The 23377-nt window shown below is 44.8% G+C and overlaps 1 protein-coding gene across 1 annotated transcript; it reads right to left on the bottom strand.

The window, feature by feature from the left end:
• Positions 1-19453: 19453 nt before the first annotated feature.
• LOC128847139 (olfactory receptor 52R1-like) lies at positions 19454-20533 on the bottom strand. The gene has a single exon (XM_054046527.1). It carries the CDS (start codon positions 20531-20533, stop codon positions 19454-19456), a length of 1080 nt encoding a protein of 359 aa, XP_053902502.1.
• Between the last annotated feature and the right edge of the window lie 2844 nt (positions 20534-23377).

Here is a 23377-nt window from a genome sequence, read left to right as displayed (position 1 = left end):
GAAAACTGATATTTTCCTTCTTCAGACCAATTAATTATGAACAACTGGCCCTACTAATGCCAATTACATACTTCATGGTGCTCCATGCATCAATAATTCCTGCACATCATGGTGTGGGAAATATTAATAGGCACCAGCTGGAAACACAAGTGTGGATCCTGGTTATCCATCATTGATCCTTAATGCAATGAAACCCAGGCTAGAGAGTCCATAGTGTAAGTAGTTCCTCATTCACCCAGTTGTTCTGCATCTGAGAGTGAGAAAAAAAATTTTTTTTTTTGCAAAGACATGTGCCAGGGGATGCATTCCAACTAGAGCTTAGCTCAGGGAAAAGACCTGGGCGTCATTGATAGCAACTCCACGGAAACACCTGCTCATTCGTAGCAGTAGCCAAACAAAGACGATGTTCATATGCCTAAGGGAAGAGATGGACAATAAGCTGCTCTGGACATGTGCTCAGTTTTAGTCACTCAGTCTCTATAAAGGATAGAGCAGATAGAAAGTTGGTTTCTGAGACAGGCTGTGAGAATGGGGGAGGCTGTCATATGCGGACTGAAAAGTCTGGGACTGTTTAGTTTAGAGAAGAGAAAAATAAGGGGGCTTATGATAGAGGAGAGGAAAATAAACAAATGAACTAATGACATTCAAATGGAAAAAATAGAGAAGAGTTCCCAACCAGTAATATGTACAGACACTTGGTGCTTCAAAGGGACCAATTCCGCAAAGTTTAGGCAACATATCAATAAAACTAATTGGGAGGTTAAATTTAGACAGAAAAATGGGAATGAAACTTGGGAGTTCTTTAAGTTTATTAGATAGCTAAAACCCCACAATACCACAGCCGAGAAAGTGGAAAACTTTGGCTAAAAACCTGGTTCAGTGGCAAAGTGAAGGCAGTAATTGGGGCTGGGGGTGGGGGGTGAGCAACACATAACAAATTGAAAAAAGGGGAAATAGATAACAAATGATACAAATTGGAATTTATGAAAATTGATAAGTAATGTGAAAGCTATTAGGCAGAAATCCGTGCGTGGCAGGGCTAAGGATCAAAAAAAGAGGTTATTAATTATATTAAGAAGAAAAGAAAGCCTAGAAAAGGTTTTGGCCAATTCCTAGAGAGAGAAAAGAAAATTGTTAATGTTGCAGAAAAGGCAGAGGTGTTCAAGAAATATTTTTGTTCTGCATTTGGAAAGAAGCAGTATGAAGTACTCATATCACATGAGGTGATGAAATATATATATATGAAAAAGCATAAATAGCACAGTGCTGTGTTAAATTTAAACTATTAAACATAAAGGGAAAGCTTTAAAAAAGATTTGACAAGATTAGGAAACTGTGGAAGCTGGTCTGGGATTAGTTAAAAAAAGTCTAGGAATATAATTAATGTCAGTCAACGACTGGGTTTATGGAAAACAGGTCTTGTCAAATAAACCTGATTTCATCTTTTAATGAGAGAACACATTTGGTTGATCAAGGGAACCGCATAGATGCAATAGACTTCGATTTCTCTGAGTCATTTGATTTAGTAAGGGAAAAAATTCAGATAAAAAAATAAACACTACACAAGATCAGTAGAGCACATGTTAAATGGACTAAAAACTGGCTAACTGATAGGTCTCAGAAAGGAGTTGTCAATGGGCCATTGTCAGTGAATTGGGCTGTTTCTGGTGGGTTTCTGCAGGGATCAGTTCTAGGCCTGATGCTATTCAATATTTTAATCAAGGATCTGGAAGCAAATAGAAAATCAATGCAGATAAAATTAGCAGATGACCTAAACATTGGCAGAATGTGTACAATGAGGAGGCCAGAGCAGGTACATTGACTGATGTGGGGCATTCGGTGAGCTGGGCCCATGCAAACAAAATGTTTTAATACACTCGAATGCAAAGTGATCCTCTCAGAACAGGTAATGCAGGCCCGACCTATAGACTAGGGCATTGTATTATGGAGAGCAGGGACCTGGAAAAGGATTTAGGGGTCATTGTGGACAACGAAATCGTTGTGAGCTCCCAGTGCAGTGCTGTGGCCAAAAGGGTGATGTGATCCTTGGATGCATAAACAGGGGAGTGGTGAGTTGGAGCAGGGGAAGGATTTTACCTCTGCACATGGCATTGGTGAAACCGACTGCATCTAGTCCTGGGGCCCACATTTCAAAATGGTTGTTGAAACATTGGAGAGGGTGCAGAAAAGAGCCACAAAAATGAATTGAGCCTGGAAAAGATGCCAGACAGTGATACACTCAAAGACCTTCATTTATTTATCTTAAATAGTAATAACGGTCACTTTAGTCTAGCCAAGAAAGGCAGAGCAAGGCAGGAAGCTGAAGTCAGACAAATTCCAGTTGGAATTAAAGACCCAATGTTTAGCAATGAGGGAGATTAACCTTTAGGACAAACTGTGTTGACCTCCAGCTGAGGCGTGATTTCCCTTTACAAAACCCATGTTGACTCTTCCCCCCAGAATTACGTTTATCTCTGTGTCTGACCATTTTTTTCTTAACTATCATTTCAACCACTTTGCCAGGTACTGAAGTCAGGCTTCCTGGCCTGTAATTGCCGGGATCACCTCTGGAGCCCTTTTTAAAAATTGGCACGACATTAGCTATCCTCCAGTCATCTGGTACAGACGCCGATTTAAACGGTAGGTTACAGACGACAGTTAGTAGTTCTGCAATTTCACATTCCTTCAGAACTCCTGGGTGAATCCCACCTGGTCCTGGTGACTTATTGCTGTTTAGTTTATCAATTTGTTCCAAAACCTCCTCTAATGACTCCTCTGTCTCGGACAGTTCTTCACATCTGTCACCTATAAAGAATGGCTCAGATTTGTGAATTTCCCTCACATCCTCAGCTGTGAAGACCTATGCAAAGAATTCATTTAGTTTCTCTGCAATGGCCTTGTCGTCCTTCACTGCTCCTTTAGCATCTCGATCATCTAGGGGCACCACTGGTTATTTAGCAGGCTTCCTGGTATTTAACATTTTTTTTTTGCTATTACTTTTTGAATCTTTGGCTAGCTGTTCTTCAAATTCTTTTTTAGCTTTCCTAATTATATTTTTTTTACTTCATTTTCCAGAGTTTATGCTCCTTTCTCTTTTCCTCACTAGGATTTAACTTCCACATTTTAAAGATTTCCTTTTTGCCTCTCACTGTTTTTCTTTTAGGTTATTGTTTATCCACAGTGGCACTTTTTTGGTTCTCTTACTATGTTTTTTTTTAATTTGGGGGATACATTTAAGTTAAGCCTCTGTTATGGTGTCTTTAAAAAGTTTCCATGCAGCTTGAAGGGATTTCACTTTAGCTGTACCTTTTAACTTCCGTTTAACTAGCCTCCTCATTTTTGTGTAGTTCTCGTTTCTGAAATTAAATGCTAAGTGTCGGGCAGATGTGGTGTTTTTCCTGCCATGTTAAATTTAATGATATTATGACAAGTGGTCCAGCTATGTATGATCAAAGGCAGAAGAACTGGGTATGTTTAGTTTTGTGACAGTCAGCAGCGACCCCACTTAACAGCTAGTAGCCATTATGTCAGCCAGCGGCCATTGGGGAAGCAGACACCTCAAGTACACAGGAGCCTGAACTTTTCAACTGTCTTCCCTTTCAAGGCCTTGAGGTAGTTGGAGCTGGTCCCAAGCCGGTTTTCACTGACCAGATAGCAAAACTACCGGGTCTGTTAACCACCAATCAAATGTTAACACGACCAGGGCCTGTGTTTGAGTGTATAAAAGATCTTTGGCTTTTTGTATGAGTTAGAGTTTTTGTACCAAGGTGCAAAGCTCTCCTTTCTTCTGCAGAATAAAGCAACCTTTTTTTCCTTATCCCTGTCTGGCTGTTATTGGCTCTCGGCTAGGCGGACCCATAACAGTTTGGAAAAGAGGAGATTGAGAGGGAACATGGTAGCAGTCTTCAAATATTTGAAAGGCTGCCATAAAAAAGATGGAGAAATGTTGTCTCTTGCCACAGAGGGCAGGACAAGAGGCAAAAGGTTCAAAGTACAGGAAAACAGATTTCGATTAAACCTCAGGGAAAACTTCCTAACAGTAAGAGCAGTAGGACAATGGACCAGATGCCACGACAGGTTGTGGAAGCTCCTTCGATGGAGAGTTTCATAAGTAGGCTGGATAGTTACCTGTCTGGGATGGTTCAGCTCCTGGCAAGGGGTTAGACCAGATGACCCTTGTGATCCCTTCTAACCCTATATATACCTCAGTCACATACAAGTCATTGGGCTCAACCCTGGGGTAACTGGGTCAAATGTAATGGCTTGTGCAATGCAGGAGGTCAGATTGGGTGACCTAATGGTCCCTTCAAGTCTGAAACTATATGAATCTATTGATAAAGAAAGTAGATCAGACATTTATATTCACTGTGTTTCATAACACATGAACAAGGGGACATTCAATTACATTGAAAGTCTGAACATATAACACTGCTAAAAGAAAACTGTTTGCTTAAATCACATTTTGCCTGTGGAACTCCTTGCCACAGACATTGTTGGAGCAAAGAGCTTAGCTGAATGTCATTCACAAATGGATTGGCCCTTGTAGGGGGTGCTGTTGGCATCACGGTTAGTTAAGGCTGTCTGACACCTTCAATTAGGAGACCTGATTTTCAGTTGCTTATAAGTTTGCCAAACTTTAACCATTCGGACTGAAATTCCCCATGCAGTATATCTGCTTCTGGCTGAATTGTTTTTTGAAAAATTCAGGCATAACAGTTCAGTTGACATCTGAAATGAAGCTAGGAGAAAATGTGTCTTGCCCATGTTGACAAAATTTTATAATTATTCCAGCAGATAAAAGTCAAAGTCAAGTAACAGCCCCCTCTCCCCCCTTCAGTGAGGCCTAAGCAAACTACAGGCTATAGCTTCAGAATTTGACTTTTGTTTTCTACATCTATTAACACCTTTCCTCCTGAAGGATCCACTGTGTCACTGAAATGCAGCCACTTTGGGGCTGGAGGCCTTGAGCTGGGGTGGGCATAGCAAAGAGGGACATTTAGGCCAATGATATTGGAGAAAATTCATCCCCTGTGGCAAGGGCCATAGGGTTTTTAATGGCTGCACAGAGAGAAAAGGACCACAGACTTACTCTCTATCTCATCATGCCCACATTTCACTGGGTTTGTCAAGCAGGTGAGCTCCTCAACTAGAGATGGGTACCTGTGAATTCTGAGATGGAAGTGTCTTCCCTGGGAATCCCCCTCAGGTAGCCGTGTCCAACACCTCTCTCACCCCAGCATCTGCAGCAACATCCCACGCCGAAAGCCGACACAGGGGTGTGCAGTATTCATAATATAGCTGTGTGCAATCCCAGGGGGTTAAGCTCAGCATCTACTGGAGAAGCGGCATCTGAATGCAAACTGGCTGGAGACCAGCCTGTCTGCGCTTCTGTGTTCTTTATCCACCTTTAGGAGTAAACAGTAATTAAGGGACTTTCCCAAAGGGAGATGAGAGCACTCGGGCTCTCTGCTTAGTCACACATGAATTGGCTGCTTTGTGCATATTTAAAAATTATAGTTGATTAGTACAAAACCTCAGGATAATGCCGAGATCTCCATAGGGTCTGATACCCTGTAAATGCACAGGAGGGAAGTGTAGAGAGTAGACAGAGAAATCTGGAGAAAGATGCCTGAGACACAAACACTTTCTGCAGACACCCGGGGTTGTTGCTAAGGGATCAGAGATCTGTAATTCTCATCAGTAACTATCACCGTACTGTGCAGCACCTTTCACTGAAGGATCGTCAAAACACCTAGCAAAGGAAAGTCTCTATGAACCTATCCCCATTTTACAGATAGGTAAACTGATTCACAGGGAGAGTGACTTGACCGAGGTCACACAGAGAATGACAGACAGAACCAAGGAGTCCTGATTTCCCTGCCGTAACCACTGTCTCTCCATCAATAATTGAGCACATTACAAAAGGGAAATCCACTTATGATCTAGCAGGGGCTGTTCGTGCTGTGGGTGTGAGGGATTTCCCCTGGGTGTAACCTGGAACTGGGGTACCACTGACCCCTCTGACATACTAATCTGGGCCCCCTCTCATATTGGGAAGCTCTGACAAGCTGCAATCGTCTCCAGGTCTTGCATTTACACAGCCATACACAGGCAGGGACACACCCAGCTGTGGTTACAAGAAAGCTTTCACTAGCCACTCATGAACCAACAATAGAGAGGCTCTAGCCACTTCCCCCAGCTCCCCAGCCTAGGACCCCAGAGCTGTACCGTCTTGCCCTAGTCAAATTCCTGACCAGTGTAAGTGTATTACCTCGTCCGCCCCCCCTCAATGTGGAGAGGACAATGCACCAGGCCCTGTTCCTGAGCAGATTTTCCTTTTGCATTTCAAATCACACACTGTATTAGGTAAAAATATATAAACCAGATTTATTAACGACACAGAAAGACGACAGATCAAAGTTAGTTACCTATGAAAAAAACAAAATTACAATCTACGCAATATACAAGGAGTGTGTCACCCTGATGGAACAAACAGTCCGCCAATCTTCCATACACAGGCTAGAACCCCCTTCAGCCTGGGACCACAGCAACAGTTCAGTTCTTGTTTCTAAGGTGGTTCTGGGTGTTTAGTTGTGGAGGGAGTGAGGCCAAGAGATGATGTTGCTTCCCCCTGTTACAGCTTCTGCCATGTGAAGGGAACTTCATTTTTCCAAGCAAAAGTCCCCAGCGCAGTTAGTGGAAAAATGTGGGCACAAGACGGAGTCCAGTGTCACATGAGCTGGTCACATGCCCTTGCCTGCTTCAATGAGTCATAGCAGATGCCATTGCCCATATCCTGGCTAGAACATTCATAGGAAAGTCCATCAGGTGGGGATACGCTTCTTTTAAAGCCTATTCTGTTTCTTAATGGGCGTTACCTTGGCTGGTTCATCCAGAATGTGTTGGCTAGAGTGGATGTAAAGTACCTTGTGGGTGTTACCCAGGAGCAAACACACTTCAAATACTGGTACATAGTCACTATACATAACTTTAGATACAAAAATGATACTCACATACAAATAGGGTAATCACATTCAGCAAATTATAACTTTCCCATTGATAGCTTACATGACATATGTTGTACAAAACACATCATAATCACATAACCATGGTAAATATGAGCGTGCCCGGGTGTTGCTTTGAGGAACAGAATGTTACACCTCCCCCCTTAGTTTACTGCAGGAGTATTAGTCACTGCGTAATGTGGAGACAATGTGCCCAAGACCCTCTTTAGCTTTTGACCATACAACTCTCAAGTATTGCAAACATTGTAGTGTTACCCACAGGTGTTCTTGCAAAGTTCTGTGTACCTTTTAACACTTTATACAGCAGCCTAGTGATCTCAAATGAAAGTCAACAAGTGTGCCTTCTCTGGGTCACTACTTCTACAAAACCTCTCTTTCTATCTGTGTAGCTTTGTTAAGCATTGTGCTTTTCCAGCTGGTGATAACTCAATACAGTTATTCATCAATGCCTTGAGGAGGTGTGCCTCAGTCTCCCCTTCCACACAGCAGACCAGGTTTATTATGGTTTCCCTGTTGTGAAAAGCTTTGAGCCTGTTTACAGGAGTTAGCTGAGAAGCAGAATTCTCACATTGCTTCTTGTTTACTATTCCTAGCATGTCCAAAATCTTCCCCACACATCATGCGTGTTACACCTTTTCATAGGATTTACCATCAGTACCAAATTCTTTGTTATAAATTATAAGAAAGTTCTAATATTAACAACAAACTTTGCATTGTGAGATTTAACAATCACAGCAAATCTTTTATCACAGGTAGGCGTTTCCAAGTATTTTTATTATACCACATCTTCTGCTTGAACAGTTTGGTTTGTTCAATACCCATTGTGTCTTTTCAACACCTCCCTGAACCTTACCATGTATTAAATTACTCGTTTTCCTTTCTCCTCGATGTCCCCTTCAGTAGGGATCTCAGTCTAAGGTCATCTTCAGGGTATTGATATGCCAAGGTCTGGTGAGGTTAGGATGTAAGGGGACTTTGCATGTTGGCTAGCCCTCTGTGGAGCTGCTTCCAACCCCAGGGTTATGCCCATGCAAATAATCCCCTACTCATTTTTTTCCCTGTGATCCCACTCCCAGTACTGGGACCTCCGCCATCCCCCACACCCCGTTTCCTAGAGAGTTGTGATCTGTGCTCTCTGGGCTAAAAGGTGTGTCTTCTCCCAGTAGCTCTTTCAAAACTGCTTTTGGTGTCTTACCATCAGAAGGAATTACCTCCTCCCCTCCATTTGAAGGGTCATTAGCATTTTCACAAACCACTGTCTATTCAGTATGGTCTATATCATGTCTTAAAGAGACAGAGTTAGTTTTCACAAGCACGTCAGGGACAAAGTCCTGAAAAGTCAGGACTTGGATTGGGGTACTCTCTGAAATCCCCCTCTCTGCCCCCGAGAGGTCAGTTCTTGGACTGATCCCCTCTGGGAGGTCAGTTACACAGTTCTCTCTCAAAGCCTGGGTTCCTGGGTGCACAGACACTGAATCATCCAATCTACCCTGGCCATCCTCCTCCATGTGATGAGTGAGGAGATATTCCTTTTCTCCCACTATTCCTCCCCCAGTTTCCTTCTCTGGACCCCTTGCTTTCTGGACCCTGCTCTAGGACATATACCGCTATGCTCTATAGCATGGGATCTATCCCCTGCTCAGCTGTGAAGGACTCACAGCTAATCACCTGGACAGTTTTGTAACTTGCAGGCAGTACACCACCTGCACTTCCGGAGGTGGTGTTGCCTCCAGTTGCAGAGTTAATGGAATTCTCAACCACCCCCTCACTGGTTTCTAAGATTCCATCACCCTTCTCTGGGCTCCCCTCTGGGACACACCTCCCTATGCTCCCTAGAGCGGGATCTATCCTTGATTTAGATGTGATAGGCTTGCCATACCATCTACTTTTTCCTATGCAGTGGGATAGTTTGCTCTGCTGCCCTTAATAATGTCCCTTTAACAAACTGCTAACTGTCTTCAATTGTTTTTCCCCTTCGACTTGCTTCCCATGGGATTTTACTTACCAACTCCCTGAGTTTGCTAAAGTCTGCCTTCTTGAAATCCAGTATCTTTATGACAGGTTTCAGAGTAGCAGCCGTGTTAGTCTGTATCCGCAAAAAGAAGAACAGGAGTACTTGTGGCACCTTAGAGACTAACAAATTTATTAGAGCATAAGCTTTATGTTGCTTTTCTCCCTCCTACCATTCCTTAGAATCATGAACTCTTTCATGATCACTTTCACCCAAGGTGCCTTCCACTTTCAAATTCTAAATCAGTTCCTCCCTATTTGTCAAAAACAAATGTAGAACAGCTTCTCCCCTACTAGCTTTCTCCACCTTCTGAAATAAAAAAAAATTGTCTCCAACTCATTCCAAGAACTTTTTGGATAATCTGTTCCCTGCTATTTCCTCAACAGATGTCTGAGTAGTTGAAGTCCCCCATCACCACCAAGTCCTGTGCTTTGGATGATTTTCTTAGTTATTTCAAAAGAAAAGGCTCTTTCTGGTTAGGTGGTGTGCAGCAGACCCCTTCCATGTGTGGTAAAATGGCTGATATTTGTATGATGGGTCCCAGGCTTTTCCTGGTAGGGGGACTAGGACACCACCCCTTGCCCCTGCTCTTGGGGCACAAAGGGCCTCGCTCATGGCCCAAGAAGGTGGTAGAGGAGGGAAGCGGGGGAGGGGTCTGAGTTTGCTCCTCACTCTGAGCCCCAGCCCCTCTCAACCCCTGCGAGTTTATTACCCTCTTCCCTCTTGGGTAGGGTTACCCTCAGTCATTGGTGCTGGGGAAGGGTCTCCCTTCCTCCATTTCTATGACCTTTCAATTGTCAGCAACACACCTCCAAACTCCAGTCCTTTCTCCTTCCTCACACCACCCTGTCTGCCTGAAGCAGGGTTTTTTATTAGATTCGTGGCAGGGGTCTTCATTGACTACAGGTGCTCCAATTAACCTGTAGCAACCCTCCCTAGTCTACAGGGAACCACGCCTTAATTAGCCTAGGGATTATATATCTCCCCTCTATCACTCTCCCTCGGCTCCTTGTCCTGCCCTATCACACATGACAGCATCCTTGGTTTTTACCCCTTTTATCTTCACCCAGAGACTTTCAAAAAGTCTGTCTCCTATTTCCATCTCAGTCCAAGTGTATATTTATGAATCTTATGAAACACACAAAGGCTTTCAAAGGTAGTGAAGTATTCAGCAATATCACCTGCCTCATTGCATGCAGGACACAGCTGTTCCCATTTGTGGATTTTTGGAGAGGTGGGAATCAGTGCAGTGGGAAGGTTCTGGTTCTACTTTTCCAGCTAGTCCAATTGGTGTTTCCAGTCTCTCTCTTTCTTCTCAGTTTCTTGTTGTTTTAGTTCCATAGCCCTCCTGTGGTCAGCCTCCTCTCTGGCAGCGTCTCTCTGCTTTAGCTCCAAAATTTTCCGATGCTATTTTTCTTTTTCTACTGCCTGAAATCTGAATAGCTCCAATTTCACAATTGTTTCACTATTTTCCCTCATCTTACTGCTTTTCTGTCCCTACTTCCCTTTCCCAAAATAAGAAACAGGAAGGAACAAACTGGTAACCTCTTTGACTGACCTCCAGCCACCACACTTAACATCTCACTTAAAATCTCCACACCAGTGTATCAAGTGCAAATCTCTCTCAGAACAACAAGTTGTGCATTTCACACTGCTTGATGCACCACTGTGACGGACTTCCCCAGGGTGCATCCTGGAACTGGAGTACCGCTGAGCCCTCTGGCATACCAGTCTGGGCACCCTCTCACAAAGTGATAATGTGAAAAGCTGCTAACCCCTGCAGGTCCTGCACTCACACAAACATTCTCAGGAAGGTACACACCCAGCAGAATTACATGAATGTTTTTGGCAGTCACTCAGGGGTCAACAATAAAGAGGCTCCAGCCAATTTCCCCCATATCCCCAGCCTAGGATCTCAGAACTGTACCATATTGTCCTGGTCAGAAACCTGACCAGTGTAAGTTTATTACCCAGTCTGTCCCTCCTTCAAAGTGGAGAGGAGAATGTACCAGCCCCGGAACAGTTTTCCCTTCACACTTCAAACAAAAAATTGTTTTTGGTAAAAAAACAGAGATATTAACTACTGAAAGATAGATTTAAGTGATTCTAAGTAATAGCATACAGCTCAAAGTAGATTATCTAAGAAATAAAGCAAAATTGTAATCTGAGTTCTATAAGCTAGACAGGATTTGAATCAAGCAGTGTCTCATCCTGATGGTTCCAACAGTTCACCAATCTTCCATAAACACTCTGGGATTTCTCCTTTTCACCCTCATCAGTCAAAGCCTTTTTCCTCTAGCTGTGTTTTCAGGTGTTCCATTGTGGGGGGAGTGAGACCAACTGGTGACGCTTGTTCTCCCTTTCATAGCTTCTGCCATACAGAGGGAACTTCATTGTCCCAAACAAAGATCCTAGCACAGTTAGTGGAGATGTTCAGGGGCAAGATGGAGTCCAGTGTCACAGGAGCTGGTCACATGCCCTGCATGTTTCAATGAGTCATAACAGGGGCTGTTACCCATATTCTAGCTAGAACATCTTCAGAAAAGTCCATCATGTGTGGATGAGCTTCTTCCATGGCCCACTGTGTTCATTGACGGGCCATAAACTTGAATAGTCCATTCCCAATGTGCTGGCTAGACCAGATGTAAACTATCTTGTGGGACTTACAACAGAAGCAAACACATCTGATATACAGGTACATAGTCAATATTCGTAACTTCATATACAAAAATGAGACATGAATACAGATAGGATAATCATCTTCAGCAAACCATAACCTTTCCATCGACACCTCACATGACATATTGTGTACAAGCTTTGTTGCAATTATATAACAGTGGTGAATTTGGGGTTGTCAGGGTGTTACTTTGGGGTACAGTGTGTCAGAGCAATATATCTATAGAACTACAGCTCTCTGAGATCTAATTTTGTATTTTTATATAAGACATACACCCATGTTCTGAAAAAGACTGCATTCTGCTCTGTACCACAGGAGGAAAGCAAGCCAAGATACAGAGAAAAAGAAAAGGAAAGAGTGTTTTCCCTGCTACCCATCACATGTGCAATACGTGACCCCCTGAAAATGTCCCTATAACTTTCCTTGTTTAGTGAAAGTCACCTGAACTTTCTGTTTGTCGACCTCACCCTAACACACATCACTGGATCAACAGACCTTTTGTCACAGCATCTGGGAAGCTATTCATCTGGTCAGTCACCATCATCATCATCATCTTCATGGCAAATGTCAAAGGAACGTAGCCTCCTTGAAAACCAAGTGCTGTCCGGATCAATTTCTGGAAAGGGGTTGAGGTGATCAGGTTGTATATTCGCGCAGTGGCAGTCATATTGTGCCACCGAAGTTTGGCACAAACATGATCACTGGCCTTGTAGTGGCATTCCTCAGTGTGCCCACTTCAGAATTCCTGGTCTTTCACTCTAGTAATGTGTCCCCAGCCTGAAAGCTGCCAAAACTGACACAGCTGATGAGGGCACTTGCTGGGTTCAATATATGTGATCTTGTGCTACCCCTTGATTCGGACCAGCTGCTGGAGACCATGAGCAAACAGGATGTTAGGAATCATTAAAAAAGGGGTAGAGAATAAGACAGAGATGATCTTATTGCCCTTATATAAATCCATGGTATGCCCACATCTTGAATACTGCGTACAGATGTGGTCTCCTCATCTCAAAAAAGATATACTGGCACTAGAAAAGGTTCATAGAAGGGCAACTAAAATGATTAGGGATTTGGAACGGATCCCATATGAGGAGAGGTTAAAGAGGCTAGGACTTTTCAGCTTGGAAAAGAGGAGACTAAAGGGGAATATGATAGAAGTATATAAAATCATGAGTGATGTGGAGAAAGTGAATAAGGAAAAGTTATTTACTTGTTCCCATAATATAAAAACTAGGGGCCATCAAATGAAATTAATAGGCATCAGGTTTAAAACAAATAAAAGGATGTATTTATTCACACAGCACACAGTCAACCTGTGGAACTCCTTGCCTGAGGAGGTTGTGAAGGCTAGGGCTATAACAGGGTTTAAAAGAGAACTGGATAAATTCATGGAGGTTAAGTCCATTAATGGCTATTAGCCAGGATGGGTAAGGAATGGTGTCCCTAGCCTCTGTTTGTCAGAGGGTGGAGATGGATGGCAGGAGAGAGATCACTTGATCATTACCTATTAGGTTCACTCCCTCTGGGGCACCTGCCATTGGCCACTGTCGGTAGACAGGAGACTAGGCTGGATGGACCTTTGGTCTGACCCAGTCTGGCCATTCTTATGTTCACTGAAAATGTCAGCCCAGAGTTCCTCACCCTTCCTCAGCCCTGACATTTTGCTTCCATCAACGGGAGCTGGGGTCCTCCTTGTTCTGTAGATCTGCAGCTTTGTAGCAAGCCTGCTGCCAAGAAATCCCCACAAAGGCTGCAGACGGGAACAGGGCAGCAGCTGCTGCTGTACGAGTGCCCACATCTTTTGAGCAGCCTCCAGCCCTGTCTATGAAGCTGCCACCTGCCCAGTTTGCAACTGCAGGTTGCTTGATGGTAATGGCCAGGGTAGATTTACGTGGATTAATAACCAGAGTAATGCACACTGCCTTCATGCCCAGCCAGATCAGCTCTCAGAGGCAGCGATCACAGCGCTACACCTGCAATTGCCACTGAAATTGATGGAATAACAGCCCCTTAAGTGTTTGTAACTGGCCCCTAGCATTGTATGTACATTACAAGTGGCAGAGAGAGGGAGGCTGTTCTGAGGACCACTACCCAAGGGAGAGACAAATCATCTCCTTGACCCGAAACCAGCACTGTCTGGTTCAGGAAACATTTCCTTCAGGGATTCTGGCTGGATCAGTCCAGAAACCAGACCACTTGCAGAAACACCAAGGGCAGAGGAGCAATGTTTGGGTGAAGAGAACAATTTGTGGACACCTCCCCACCCAGCCCCACTCCCCTTCCACACACAGTCCCCTAGCATCCGTGTAGCAGCACCAGGTTTCCTGTCACAGCCTCGCTTAAGCTCCCGCAGCTCGACACCTACCAGGCAGATATGTTTGGGTCCCACACACTGGACCCATGTGCTTTTGAGTCGGAGCAGCATTCAGGACCTGTGTCTGGCTCTGCGTTTCTACACCCACTCTGGAGTGCAGCGTCCGCTCTAGTGCCTCCCTCTGGAAGTGGAGACCTGCATGCCAAGGCCCTGAGACTAGTTTTGGCTCAGCTCCCGCAGACTCTCCAATTGCTTCAGCACATGTTCCCAGAGCTCCCCCTTCGGCACACTCTGTTTCCAGTTTCTCTCTTTTGGGGTACATGAGTCCTAAAACAAACACACCCAGGCCTTGCAAAAGTGGTTGCTAAAACAATTCCTCTACTTTAGACAGCACAGGAGAAACCAAGATCCAGGTAAGCACAATACAACACCTGTACGCCATTCCTTGCATCTGTGTCCTCACCACCTGAAGCATTCTTTGACATTTTGTCAGAGCCCTCTGGGTTTTCCGGCCACCTCCTGAAACTCCTGGCTTCTCCTCCAGCTGGAGTCTGTCTCTCTGCTTCAGCCATAGCCCTGCAACCAAAAAGTCCCCTCTGCTGCCTGTGTGCCTCTCCCCTGCTTCTTCTGGCTCATTCAGTCTCTGTTTTTAAAGGGCTGGACCAACCCCTTCTCTTTGTGTTGCCTCTTCTGAGGAGGATCCACTTCTTCCACACCAACCCCTCTGCAGAGAAGTTGGGGGAAACTGGCTTTATCTAGAATGCAGTTACTTTGACCAACCTATGTATAGATACATGCCTGTGCCCCAGCCTCCTGTCCCTGACTATGAGGAGTATGAGCGAAGAGTAAAGTAAAAGCCCAAAGACATAAGGATACAGGCAGATCATACAATCAAACGTGAGTTAATAAGGTTTCCACCGATCTGGGTTTTGCCCGGACAGTCGTGTTTTTGGCTTCTGTCTCCAGGTGCCATTAAGGGTTTACAGGTACCCAGATTTCAACCAGAAATTCTGGTCAAAAAGGGGACCTGGCAGTATCTGGTTACTGCGGGGCGGAGAGAGGCATTGGGTCATTAACCCACGGCAGCCTCTGCTCAGCTGTGGCCACCTCCTACCTGCAGCCAGGCTCCTTGTCAGGCTGCAGCAGCTCCCTTCCCAGACATGGAGCAGAAGGAGCCCAGGTGTGGGAGGAAGGTGGAGATTATCCAATGAGTGGCGTGGTGAGGGGAGAAGAGGGATGGGTCTGGAGGGAAGAAATGGAGAAGGCTGTGGAGACTCGAGCAAAGAGGTGCAAAAATGGGTGGGGCCTTGAGGGAAGATGTGGAGCAGGGGAAAGAAGCGGGGCAGAGGCAGGTCTCAGGGCTCCAGTTGCCATCAATTAGAATGATGGCAACCCTATGAGTTACAGAGTTGTACAAAGACCAGTTCCTCAGTTTGTCATGCTGAGACAGCAGGGCAAGGTCAGGAAAGTGTTTAATGTCTATTTGACTGTCCAGTCAGTGATTCAGGGAAGAGGGTCCAGCACCATATCACCAGCCAGCTCTGCACAGAGCTCTGTCTGACAGCCAGAGCACCAGGAAAAGACATTATTCCCTGTATGAGTAAAGTGCCGGAGCAGCCTCTCCCGGGTCTGTTTGGTCCTTAGCCCGTAGGTGATGGGGTTTAGCATGGGGGGACACCAGGAGGTACACACTGGCCATGAAAACATAGAATTGCAGGTCCACACTGTGGCCAAAATGGTACGTGAGGGAGGAGAAGATAACTGGGATGTAAAAGGTTAAGATGGTGCAGAGCTGGGAGCAGCAGGTCCCAAAATTCTTTAGCCGGGCGCCCTTTGTGGGGAGGCTGAAGATGGCCCTGAGGATCTGGATATAGGACATGGCAATAAAAATCACATCCAGACCAGTCACCCAAATTGCCACCGAGAGACCATAATAACTACTGATGTGGGTGTCAATGCAGGCCAGCTTCACCACAGCCCTGTGCTCACAGTATGAGTGGGGGATGATGTTTGTTCTACAATATGTCCACCACCTCGCCAGGAAGGTATAGGGCAGTATGAGAATGCCACCATGTAGCACTATGTCCGGGACAATTTTGGCCACCATGGGCTTTGTCAGGGTGGCAGAATGGCTCAGGGGATCATAGATGCCCACACAGCAATCCAAAGCGATGGTCATGAAGATCCCAGACTCCATCACTGAGAACAAGTGAATGAAGTACATCTGGGTGAGGCAGGCACTGAAATCGATCTCCCTGGAATTGAACAAGAAGATGCTCAGTGTTTTGAGCAGGATGGACGTAGACAGGACCAGGTCGGTGACAGCCAGCATGTAGAGGAAATAGTACATGGGTCCATGGAGGCTTGGGTCCATCTTCACAATGAACAGGATGGTGAAGTTCTCAAAAATGGCTATGGCATACATGGTGCAAAAGATGCAGACATTGGCTGCATCCAGGCCAGGAATGCCCAGCAGGATGAAGGTGGAGGGGTTGGTGAAATTGGTTGTGTTGGAATCTGACATGGAGTAGGGGAGAAGGTGTCCAACTCTTTCGCAGAACAGTAACTCCTGCATGTACCGTACGTTCCCCTGACTTCCTGTATGTGCCCAGGGTCTAGGGTGATGGTCGCAGTACAAATGCCTGGATGGAGAGACAATGTTAATATGAGACACTACATGCACTACTGGAGGCTGTTCTCATGGGTGAAGCTGATTGGTGGCTCTTCACACACTAAAAATGACATGTTCATTATTTAGATAAATGAATTATGAACAACTGACCCTACTAATACCAATTCCAGAATTGATGGTGCTCCATGTGTCAATAATTCCTACATGTTATGGTGTGGATAACCTTAAGAGGTACCAGCAGGCAACAGGAGTGTGGATATTGGTTATCCATCATTGTTCCTTAATGCAATGAAACCCAGGCTAGAAATTCCATACTGTGGGGAGTTCCCCATTCACCCGATTGCTCAAAATCTGAGAGTGGAAAAAGAATGGAAAGGATTACATTCAAATGGAGAAACAGAGAATAGTTCCCAGCTAGGAATAGATATAGATACTTAATGCTTCAAAAGAGCTAATTCCTCAAAGCTGAGGCAAATTACCAACAAAACTCATTGGTAGGAAAATTTAGGACAGAAAAATGGTAATGAAACTTAGGAGTTCTTTAAGAAGAGTTTATTAGATAGCAAAAGCCACAATTCCACAGTTAAGGAGGTGGAAAGCTTTGTCTAAAAATTGGCTTACTGTCAAGGGGAGGGCAGCAACAGAGAAGCAATATATAACATATGCGGGGGATGGGGAAATAGACAACAAGTAATACAAATTGGAATTTATGAAAATTGATAAGGAACGTGAAAGGTATCAGGAAAATATCTGTGTTTGGAAGGGTTAAGGATAAAAAAAGGATGTTATTAAGTATATTAAGAAAAATACATCCTGTTAAATGTTTAGGCCAACTACTAGAGAGAGAAAGTAAATTTGTTAATGTTTCAGAAAAGGAAAATATGTTTGAGAAATATTTTTGTTCTGCGTGTGGAAAGAAGCAGTGTGAGGTACTCAGATCACTTGATGCAATCTCTGATCAGTCAAAAAGGGTGGTAAACAGCATCTGCAGTAGAACCTTAGAGTTACGAAGTGACCGATCAACCACACTTCTTCTTCAGAACCACAAGTATGCAATCAGGAAGTGGCAGAGCCAAATAAAAAGCAAATACAGGACAGTTCTGTCTTAAACATAGTACAGGAAAACATTCAGATACAAAAATGAACAGTGTACAGTATCAGTAGAGCACATGTTAAATGGGCTAAAAACTGGCTAATTGATAGATCTCACAATGCAGTTGTCAGTAGACCATTGTCAGGGAATGGGGGTGTTTCCAGTGGGGTTCTGCTGGGATCAGTTCTAGGCCTGATGCTATTCAATACTTTTATCAATGACATGGAATGAAATAGAAAATCACAGTAGATAAAATTGGCAGACGACCCAAGGATTGGCATAGTGGTGGCTGTAGTAGGAAGAGACCCAGAGACATAAGCCCCTGTATCAGAGGCCTGGTATGAGGCACGGCCTGCTCACAGAATCTGGAAAGAACAGGGCCTATATTGCAGAAATACACATTCCTAAGAAATCGTTGTTGCTACTACAGTTATGCAATTGTAACAAATCCTGCACAAAATGTCCTGTCAAGTGTCAATGGGAAAGTTATGATTTCCTAGGTATGACTATCCTGTTTATATGCATGTATCATCTTTGTGTCTGAAGTTATGATGTACTGGCATCATAGGACCAATGCCAGTTCATGGCCAGAGCAGTGGTGTTGGGGGGTCAGGACTCATGGTTCCTATTCTCAGCCCTACCACATACTCATTGTGTGGCCTTGAGTAAATCACTTTGCCACTGCATGGCTCACTCAGTCCATGACATGGGGATCATACTGCTAGCAGCCAGATAAAGAGATTGTAGATGTAGTGATCAAAAGCGTCACTCAGAGCGAATGTTAGAGTCAGCTTCACAGTTCAGGTTCAGCCCCTGGGCAATGGGTGCCCTGTAGTTCCAGATAAGGTGCTGTGTATTTGTGCAAATAGCCGGCTAATGGTAGCTGTGCCATTTATCTCCCTCCCTGTGAGCTACCAACACCACCCCGGCCTCTGCCCAGCATCCTGCCTTCCCAGCTAACACAGGGGCTTGTCCTTCCACCTCTCTCAGCTGTTATCCTCCTAGCTTCAAAGCTGATCCCTTGCCCTGCCCCCAAGGCCTGGCTCAGGGCAAAGGGGTCCCAGCCCATAATCATTGCATAGATCCTGCCTGCTACAGGCTCCCAGCCGGGAGTAACAAATGGGATCTGAAAGCTAAAGAAATAACGCACACAATTGTCTTTTCACTCAGGACTTTTTGGCCAAGTTTTAGGGTCCAGAAGCTGTATGACGCACAATCTCACCCACCAGCCACTCAACCCTGCTCCCAACCCTCAGCTGCTTTTACGTGATTTCCTGGTGTCCCTCTCCACTCCTGACTGGCCTGTCGGCCCCAGCACTGCTTGCTGCTGCACTCCCTGCAGGCTCCTTGTCAGGCTGCAGCAGATCCTCTCTCAGCCCCAGAGCAGAGGGAACTCAGCTGGTGAGGGAGACTCAGCGAGTGACGGGGGGAGAAGAGGAGTGAGCGAGAGGGTCAGCGCCTTGCGGTGAAAAGCACAGAAGTGGGTGGAGCCTTGAGATGAGATGTGGAGCAGAAACTGGGCATTGGAGGGAGAGGCAGGGCAGGGGGCAGGACATCAGGGGTCCAGTTACCAGAAATTAACAAGGTGGCAACTCTATGAGTTAATGAGTTGTACACAGACCCATTCCCCAGTTTGTCACGCTGACAAAGCAGACCAAGGTCAGGAAATGATTTAATGTCTCTCACTGATCAGTAAGTGATTCAGGGAAGTGGACCCAGCACCAACTCACTACCAATATCTGGACAGAACTTGGTCTGAGAGCCAGAGCACCAAGAGACAATTTTTGTCCCTTTATGAGTAATGAGCCGGAGAAGCCTGTCCCGGATCTGTTTGATCCTCACACCATAGATAATAGGGTTTATCATGGGGGGCACCAGGAGGTACACATTGCCAATGAGAACATGGAAATGTAGGGGCACATTGTGGCCAAAACGGTACGTGAGGAAGGAGAAGAGAGCTGGGATATAAAAGGCTAAGATGGCGCAGAGGTGGGAGCCGCAGGTCCCAAAAGTCTTGAGCCGGGCGTCCTTTGTGGGGAGGCTGAAGACAGCCCTCAGGATCTGGATATAGGACCCGGCGATATAAATCACATCCAGACCCATCGCAAAGAATAACACAAAGAAGCCGAAGTAACTACTGACACGGGTGTCAGCGCAGGCCAGCTTCAACACAGCCATGTGTTCACAGTGCGTGTGGGGAATGATGTTGGCTCTGCAATATGGCCATTGCCTTGCCAGGAGGAAAGAAGGCAGTATGATCATGCCACCACGCAGTACTACAGCCACACCGATGTTCGCCACCACAGGGTTTGTCAGGATGGTGGAATGTCTCAGGGGATCACAGATGGCCACATAGCGATCCAAAGCCATGGCCACGAAGAACCCAGACTCCATTACTAAAAAGCAGTGAAGGAAGTACATCTGGGTGAGGCAGGCACTGAAATCAATCTCCCTGGAATTGAACCAGAAGATGCTCAGCGTTTTGGGCAGGATGGATGTAGACAGGACCAGGTCAGTGATGGCCAGCATACACAGGAAATAGTACATGGGCACATGGAGGCTTGGCTCCATCTTTACGATGGACAGGATGGTGAGGTTCCCCAAGATGGCTATGACATATATGGCACAGAAGGGGATGGAGATCCAGACATGGGCCACCTCCAGGCCAGGAATGCCCAGCAGGATGAAGGTGGAGGGGTTGGTGAAGTCGGTTGTATTGGAATCTGACATGGAGTAGGGGAGAAGGTGTCCAACTCTGAGGTAGAACGGTGTCTCCTGCATGTACCGTACGTTCACCAGACTTTCTGTATGTGCCCAGGCTCTAGGGTGATGGTAACAGTACAAATGCCTGGGTGGAGAGACAATGTTAATATGAGAGACTACATGCACTATTGGTGGCTGTTGTAGAACATGGTTGAAGAAGATTCATTGCTCTTCACATACTGAAAATGACATTTTCATTATTCAGATAAATGAATTATGAAACACTGACCCTACTAATGCCAATTCCATATTTTATGGTCCTCCATTTATCAGTAATTCCTACACATTGTGGTCTGGGAATCCTTAATAGGCACCAGCAGGAAACCGGAGTGTGGATACTGGTTATCCATAATTATTCCTCAATGCAATGAATCCCAGGCTAGAGAACTCATGCTGTAGGGAGTTCCCTATTTAGCCCGTTGCTCAAAATCTGAGAGTGAAAAAAACCAAAGCTTTGCCAAGACATGTACCAGGGGAAACATTCCAGCTAGAACACACCTCAGGGAAAAGACCTGGGCATCATTAATAGAAGCTCCACGAAAACATTTGTTCATTTGCAGTAGTGGCCAAAAGCAAGACAATGTTCGCATACCTAAGAAATGGGATTGAGAATAGGCTGCTCTGAACACGCTCTCAGTTGTGGTCACTCAGTCTCTATAAAGGAAATAGCAGATAGAAAGGGGATTTCTGAGACAGGCTATGAGAATTGGGGAGGCTGTGGGATGTGGACAGACTGAAAAGTCTGGGACTGTTTAGTTTAGAGAAGAGACAAATAAGGGAGTATATGATAGAGGAGAGGAAAATAAACAATGGAACTGATAACTTTCAAATGGACAAACAGAGAACAGTTCCCAACCAGTAATATCTATAGACACTTATTTTTCAAAGGGGCTAATTCCCCAAAGCTGAAGCTAACTGATTGGGAGGAAAACATTAGACAGAAAACTTGGAAGGAAAGATGGGGATTCTATTGGAAGAGTTTATTACATAACTAGAATTCCACAATTCCACAGTCAAGAAAGTGGACAACTTTTACTAAAAACCTGTACAGTTAACTACAATACACACCTGGTGAAGTGAAGAACCAGATGGACAGAAGCAGAAGGCTACCCAGAAGTCCCCTACTACAAGAAAGGCCCAACAAAGAAAGTAACAGATCGCCACTAGCTGTCACTTATAGCCCCCAACTAAAACCTCTCCAGCGCATCATCAAGGATCTACAATCTATCCTGAAAGATGATCCCTCACTCTCACAGACCTTGTGAGACAGGCCAGTCCTCACTTACAGACAGCCCCCCAACCTGAAACAAATACTCACCAGCAACGACACACCACACAACACAAACACTAACCCAGGAACCGATCCCTGCAACAATCCCCATTGCCAACTCTCTCCGCATATCTATTCATGGGACACCATCATAGGACCTAAGCACATCAGCCACGCCATCAGGGGCTCGTTCACCTGCACATCTACCAATGTGATATGTGCCAGCAATGCCCCTGTGCCATGTACATTGGCCAAACCAGACAGTCTCTACACAAAAGAATAAATGGACACAAATGAGATGTCAAGAATTATAACATTCAAAAACCAGTCGGAGAACACTTCAGTCTCCCTGGTCACTCAATAACAGACTTAAAAGTGGCAATTCTTCAACCAAAAAACCTCAAAAACAGACTCCAACGAGAAACTGCAGAGCTGGAATTAATTTGCAAACTGGAAACCATCAAATTAGGCCTGAATAAAGACTGGGAGTGGATAAGTTACTACAAAAACTAATTTCCCTGTATTAATTTCCCCCTACTATTACTCACACCTTTTTGTCAACTGTTTGAAATGGGCCACCCTGATTACATTGGCCTCATTACCACTACAAAAGTGATATTTCCTCCCCTGGTATTCTACTGTTGAAAATAACCCACTTCCACTTTAATTGAATTGTCTCCTTAGCACTGACCCCACACTTGGTAAGGCAACTCCCATCTTTTCATGCACTGTGTATGTACCTGCCTACTGTATTTTCCACTCCGTGCATCTGATGAAGTAGGTTTTAGCCCACAAAAGCTTATGCCCAAATAAATGTGTTAGTCCCTAAGGTGCCACAAATACTCCTAGTTGTTTTTGTCAATAAAGAAAGTAGATCAGGCATTTATATTTACTGTGTCTCACAACACACGGACAAGGGAACATTCAATTATATTGAAAGTCTGAACATATAACACTGATTAGAGAAAATTGTTTACATAATCCATATTTGGGCTATGGAACTCCTTACCACAGACATTATTGGAGCAAAGAGCTTAGCAAAATGGCATTTACAAATGGATTGGCCATTGCAGGTGGCATGGGTGGCACCACCATTAGTTAAGTTCTGTCTGACACCTTCAATTAGCAGACCTGATTTTCAGTTGCTTATAAGTTTACCAAACGTTTACCGTTTGGACTGAAATTTCCCATGCTGGGTGTCTACTTCCAGGTGAATTGTATTTTCAAAGTTTAAGAACAAACAGTTCAGCTGCCTTCTCGAAGATATCTTGCCCATGTGGAAAAAATTCTTACATTTTTTTCCAGTGAGGACCATTAGAACCTCCATGCTTTCCAGCAGATAAAATAGCCTCCCCTTGTGACTCCCCTGCCATAAACAGCCAGAGCTCTGAGATGCAAGAGGAGGAGGTGACAGTCTCTGTGCATGAACACACAGCTGGCTACTGAGGTTTTTATTCAGTTCTTTCTCCAAGAAAAGTTTAGCCTCAAAGGGGCCTGATTAAACTATGGGCCTGGGCCTAAGAATTTTGTATTGTACATCTAGTAACACCTTTCATCCTCAAGGATTCACTGTGCCACTGAAATGCAGCTGC

The sequence above is a fragment of the Malaclemys terrapin genome, chromosome 1, assembly GCF_027887155.1.
Source record: "Malaclemys terrapin pileata isolate rMalTer1 chromosome 1, rMalTer1.hap1, whole genome shotgun sequence".
NCBI classification, from domain to species: Eukaryota; Metazoa; Chordata; order Testudines; family Emydidae; genus Malaclemys; species Malaclemys terrapin.
The sequence above is the reverse complement of the archived record's forward strand: the minus strand, read 5'-3'. Positions and strand labels throughout refer to the sequence as shown.